Below are 6127 nucleotides of genomic sequence, written 5' to 3'. Positions count from 1 at the left end.
AGGCAGGTCGGACCGGGGAAGGGTCACCATGACCCGAAGTGCCCACCCTGGGCTCATTCGAGAAGCTACTCTCGCTAGACATAAGGACAGGCTAAGAAAAGAAGAAAGAAAAGGAAAGGAAAGACTCAGAGAATCACCTGAAATAGGCGAAAACGAACTGAAAAAGACCTGAGCTGGAGACTTCAAACGCGAGCTCAAAGCGAAAGCTACTTAGTAGCGAAAAGAATGCTAGAACCCCACTATTTATAGACGCGGGGCCCGGTGACCAACGGTCAGGATTGGATCAATCCAACGGACATCAAAGAAACCGGCTGTGGGGCTCCTGACGCGAATTTAAATTAGCGCATTTTTTGGCGTCCGCGTAGCATAAAGGGCCTGACGTCCACGCATGAGTTGCACAAGACGTGGGCTTTTTCCGTAAAGAACCAAATGCCTGGCCGGTCTGGCCATTGAACCGCCTAGCACGACAGTATGGGCAACAGAGTCAAATCCGCCCGGCGAACCATGAACTCCACGCATTGGGGCCCCCCGTCCCCAGCACGAGGAGTGGGGGACAATTGATGGAGGACAATTTGGCTTAAGCCCATGAACCCAGGACATGTGCACATGACCTGGCTTGGTGAACAGTCCAGCCTAACAGCACGATCCCGACTCGGCACGGGGGAAGCGCCAAGTCAAAGATAGTCAACTCGCCAAGGGCTAATACCTCGACGAGTCGGTCCCCCGCCCAGCTCAGAGAGCCCGGGCTCTCCCCTAAGGGACACCAAGCTTTTACCCACCTGGGAAAGAGCACCTCGGTGCTTCTTGGCAGGGACCCATCTTCCCCGAAGCACCCCAGTTTGTGGCAGCTCGGCGAGCCGCATGTGGGAAGGCAGGAAGATCTCCTGCCCAACCGCCGTACCAGACAAATCTGGTGACAACAGCCGTGCCCCTCATCAGGCAGCGTCGTGCCTGCCACCTTTAGAAGGTGTCCTACACATGACGGACACGTACCCAGCGGTGACGGCCCCGCGTGTGCCACCTCGGCTCTGCCAAAAACGGCTGCGGCAGGTTGGCAGTGACGGTTATACCCGCCATGTCAGAAGCTGACTCGGAGAGGTAACAGGCTTCTTCTATAAGGAGTTCAGCATCGAAGGGGGGAGGGGATTTAGATCTACAGTACGCGCGCTATCTCACTCTTAGCCTTCATCTTCCTCCTTGCTTCTCCTACTAAGTACTAACTTAATCATCGGAGTGTTCCCGCCCGGTAACTCCCTCCAGGAATTTCCTTTTTCTCAGGTATCTTCTAGGAGCCACGTGAGCGCCAGTTAGGAGTGACCGAATCACGCTACATCAGTTTTCAACCCTGTCATAAAACAAACTGGTTCAATTGAACTAGGTTTGGGTTAGAAGATAATAAATCTGAACTTTATTTGGGTTGAGTTTGTTTAACCGAAAGAAAACCTTGGCTGGTCAGATCTTGGTTTGCGAAATTTAGAATTTCAATATGCGAACTCTCTCTATCTTTCCCTCAAGGTCCCAAGGGGTGTTGGATGTGGTGAATAGGGTTAGGGCCATCGGAACTTGCCTTTCTGAGTCCAAAATAAGACCTAAATTTCATCTCTAATACGGTAATACCCAATAAATAAATGGGCACCAAGAGAGAAAGAGGGAAGGAGCGGGTCTGGATGCAGTAGACACGTTAGGTAAGTACAATCAGTGAGCACGTAATAGTTGTGTGACACATGTCCCAGTTAATGTGCCTTTCATCCAAACGTTTTTACTCCGTTCGATATAAATTATTCATTATTTTATTATTTTTGTCAAAATAATTAAAAATAAAAAACAATGAAAAAGGAAAACGTAAATGAGTCCCAACTCCCAACACGCTTAGATTTTCCTTTTTCATTGTTTTTATTTTTAATTATTTTGACAAAGATAATAAAATAATGGATAATTTCTGTCTAACAGAGCAAAAAACATTTGGATGAAAGGCACATTAACCGGGACATGTGTCACAGAACTATTACGTGCTCAATGGGTCCGGATGTAGTAGGGACATTCGGTAAGCACAATGAGTGAGTACGTAATAGCTGTGTGACACATGTCCTAGTTAATGTGCCTTTCATCCAAACGTTTTTGTTCCGTTAGATAGAAATTATCCATTATTTTATTATCTTTGTCAAAATAATTAAAAATAAAAAAAAAAACAATGAAAAAGGAAAACCTAAATGTATTGGAAGTTGGGACTCATTTATGTTTTTTTTTTCATTGTTTTTATTTTTAATTATTTTGACAAAGATAATAAAATAATGGATAATTTCTGTCTAACGGAGCAAAAATGTTTGGATGAAAGGCACATTAATCGGGATGTGTCATACAGCTATTTCGTGCTCACTTATTGTACTTACCTAACGTGCCTACTACATCCCGACTCGGAATGAGCACATCCATGGCAACGCCGATAGAATCCATTCAAACTTTTGGCTGAAAGAAAATGGCCATCGCCATCGCCATTACCTACTGCAAGCACAAAAGGGGCCTGATCGAGATTAATGATTATCTGATTGAGTTGGTGGAGCCGGAGATCATCCATTATAAAGCTTTCGAGCCCATTCTTCTGCTTGGTCGGCACCGATTCTCTTATGCAAATCCGAGTGAGAGGTGGTGGGTGTAGGCAACGGATGGCCAAGCCAAAAGAAAGCTAGGGGCTTTCCCAGGTTGAGGAGAGAGCCATAGAGTCGGGGGTTGCTGGGAAATGCACAAGGTATTCAGTCAAAAGATTGGTTTTGGGCAAGTTACTTTGGGCATTTGAATGATTAGTAAAGAAAATTAGATGATTCTCAAAGGATTTTTGCATCCTTTTACATCCCTCTTACAACCACAAAGCTAATCATTGTAGCAATAATTTCTCAAAAAAAAACAAAACTTGTAGATGTTAGAGAGATGATAGAGAGATATTTGATTCCAATTCACGTGGATAGAGAGTGAGTAGGAAATCCCCAGTGGCCTCAATGTCATTTCATTAATCACCACTTTTATGATTGGTTGTAACTTTTATGTCTTGTCTTTTGGTATCGTACTCGTAGTCTATCACGTTTTTGTTTTATGTTTTAAAGTATAAATTTTGGGTGGGAGTGCTTAAAACCGGCGAAGATCATATAATCACTTGTTTTTAAGTGCTTAAAATAGCAATTCATTAACAAGGCAGCAGGAAAACAGAGATCAAACAAAGAAAAACAGGAAAAGAAACAAAAAGGTCAACATAGGATTGATGATATGGGGTGTTGAATTATTGTACGTCTGTGGTTCAAATCAGAATTCTGAGGTGGCAGCCTAAAAATCCCCTCATTTTATTCGCTGCATTTCAACTTTGGAATTCACCTCCTCCCAAACAACGTGCTAATCTATCAAATCCACGTCATCCCACGGAGAGCACGTGGATCCCCAGGCACATTAACAATCAGCAATCAAATCAAAGCACGCTAATGGAATTTTGGTGCACTTGATAGGCATCAGTGACCTCTTTGCCCCCATCAGACGACCAGGATTTGTTGGTTTCCCATGTTAATAACTTGCTAGGCTACAAACAAAACTTTCCCTTGCACAGGCATTTCCTCTGCCTTCACTACAAATAATAAATAGCCATACGCCTTGCTGGGTGCAGAAATAAAACAGACCAAACTTCACAGAGTGAAGGGTTGAGTTGGCGGGTGAAAGAGATCATCAATTCACCATGGCCGGTTTCACAGAGCAACAAGAGATATTGGTGAAGGAATCATGGGAGACCATGAAGCAGAATGTGCCCGAGCTCAGTCTTCGTTTCTTCACCACGTATGTACAGATTTCCCCAACTGTTTGATTAATCGATTGCATGAATTATGGACCTTCTCTCAAGTGTTTGATTGTTTGCTTGTGATAATATGGATCAGAATCCTTGAGATTGCTCCAGCGGCCAAGGGTATGTTCTCTTTTCTCAAAGATTCTGATGAGATCCCTCAGAACAATCCTAGGCTCAAAGCACACGCTGTCAAGGTCTTCAAGATGGTAAGTGTTAATGGAGTCATTGGGTGGGTCAGGATTCATCAAAGGGTTTTTAGTTTGTATTACTAATTTATCTTTTTATGGTTGTGATGTATGCGATTGATGAAAACTGACAAGACCTGTGAGTCGGCTGTTCAACTCAGGGAGAAGGGTGAGGTGGTTGTGGCAGAGAACACACTGAAGAACCTGGGGTCGGTCCATCTTAAGAAAGGAGTCATCGATCCCCATTTCGAGGTGTTTATTTGAAGAATTGAAGACTTCTTTTATTTTCCTTTGTTGCTTATGATTTCATTTGTCTAATTGATGTACTGTTGAATTCAGGTGGTCAAGGAAGCTCTGCTAAGGACGATTCAAGAAGCAGTTGGAGAGAAGTGGAGTGAGGAGATGAAGAATGCATGGGGCGAAGCCTATGATCAATTAGCTGCAGCCATCAAGGCTGAGATGAAGAAGGAAGCAGCTCAGGATCCCCTGGCTCAGCCCTCCACTTAAATCATTTAGTGTCGTCTGAGTTTGTTGAATTTCTCCTTCTGGGTTCTAGTTGTTTCGTCTTTTCTGCAATAAATATTTAAGAGAGAGAGAGAGAGAGTATTGTTTGGACTATTGTCTTATTAAATGAGAAATCCATCAAATTAAAGAAATTGTTAGAGAAGAATAATGTGTGGATGAGTCGATGGTTCTCTATTTTTCTTTGGTACTTCCATACCAACATAAGGAACATAGGATCACCACATTCAATAAGGACAAAGGGCAAGCAATAAGGGTGTCATTGGACCGGTTTTGGATTGTACCCGTCCAGTCCAAAATCAATTTGGACGGATTGGATGGACTAATAAGACATATTGGATTGGATCAATCCAGTCCCAAATATTTATTAGATTGGATTGGATCTGGTTCATTTATAATAAATTTATATTGGATTGGGTTGGATTAAGCCAATATCTGGCCCATTCATATAAAAAAAGAATATAGGTGTCAATGGACCAAGTTTAGGTTAAAATCAATCTAAATCGAAATAAATTTAAACAGATTGGGTGATCTAAACATTGAATTGGACCAATCTAAACAGGTTCAAATTATTCATTCGATTAGATTGGACCTGGTCCATTTATAATGGACTCACATTGGACTGGATTGAATTGGACCAAATCCAGTTCAATTGACACCCCTACAAGCAATGGGAAAGGTCCACTCTGCTTCAATTGTACAATGGTATCAAGAAACAGATAGTCTGTGCTTGGGCTTGATCTGGTTTGCTAAGAACAGGTCTGAATGTCTGACGAGAGCAAAGCTGGGCTTTTGTACTTTCTCAACCAGCAGCCCATGGTTGCCTTTGGGCTGTGGCTATCTGGGCCACAGATATTAGGCTCTTAGTCCTGGGCCTGGGATTCATTCACAATTTAAGATACTTCAGTGAAGAGGAATACTAGCCATACAACATTGGTGAAGCTATATTTGATAAGGTTGCCTTCAAGGCTTGAACATATAACACAATGGATCTAGTACATCGCGCGGGTCCCAGTGTATTGTCACTTTTTAGTTTCTAAACATTGGGAGTCCAAATGATGTACCCACATGGCCAGAAGGCCCAGAACCATGATAATCAACCCACTTGATGCATTCACATGGGGTTTTCTCATTTTTCTTTGCTTCTAAAAAATTTACTTTTGATGACTTTCTAATTTCTAAAAAGTTTACTTGGGACCCATGTTAATGAGAGATAAAAATCAGAGTAAGGGGCTGTTTGAAATGTTGAACTGAATGATTTATTTCTTTCTTATCTTGGAAAAATTAAAAAATCAAAAAACACTGAATGATATTGGCTCCCCACAAGCAGACCCCACATTGCTCCCCACTGCACATCCCAACCGTGCATTGGAAATATCTACCGGGGAGCTAATCCAAATATCATCAAGGAATTTTTTATTATTTAATTGATTATCCTATCCGTTAAAAGACAAAAACAATAAGTCACCTATTCGATGATAGCACCAGTCATCATCCCTGCATGCCAATTCTTGGAATTTGGTTTTCCATCCCACCAGTGTAAATGGTAATTCTTGGAATTCGCTTGATGACTAAAGTTTTAAACAAATAAATGTTGTTG

The 6127-nt window shown here is 42.3% G+C and overlaps 1 protein-coding gene across 1 annotated transcript; it reads left to right on the top strand.

Moving 5' to 3' along the window:
* The first annotated feature begins 3634 nt into the window (after positions 1–3634).
* Positions 3635–4672, top strand: HB2 (hemoglobin 2). Its single transcript, XM_010243345.2, has 4 exons — positions 3635–3813; positions 3912–4026; positions 4141–4257; positions 4345–4672. Exons 1-4 carry the CDS (start codon positions 3716–3718, stop codon positions 4510–4512), a joined length of 498 nt encoding a protein of 165 aa, XP_010241647.1. The 5' UTR covers positions 3635–3715; the 3' UTR covers positions 4513–4672.
* Positions 4673–6127: the final 1455 nt, after the last annotated feature.

Source organism: Nelumbo nucifera, chromosome 2, assembly GCF_055504915.1.
Source record: "Nelumbo nucifera cultivar China Antique chromosome 2, China Antique-T2T, whole genome shotgun sequence".
In the NCBI taxonomy this organism is placed as follows: domain Eukaryota; kingdom Viridiplantae; phylum Streptophyta; class Magnoliopsida; order Proteales; family Nelumbonaceae; genus Nelumbo; species Nelumbo nucifera.
This window is presented reverse-complemented; position numbering and strand designations above follow the sequence as displayed.

Bases quoted from the DNA above. Each gene is read 5' to 3' on its own strand.
- HB2 (XM_010243345.2), top strand. From the start codon at position 3,716: ATGGCCGGTTTCACAGAGCAACAAGAGATATTGGTGAAGGAATCATGG. The intron at 4,027-4,140 runs GTAAGTGTTAAT...AAAACTGACAAG, and splicing joins CTGTCAAGGTCTTCAAGATG to ACCTGTGAGTCGGCTGTTCA. The intron at 4,258-4,344 runs GTGTTTATTTGA...TGTTGAATTCAG, and splicing joins TCATCGATCCCCATTTCGAG to GTGGTCAAGGAAGCTCTGCT.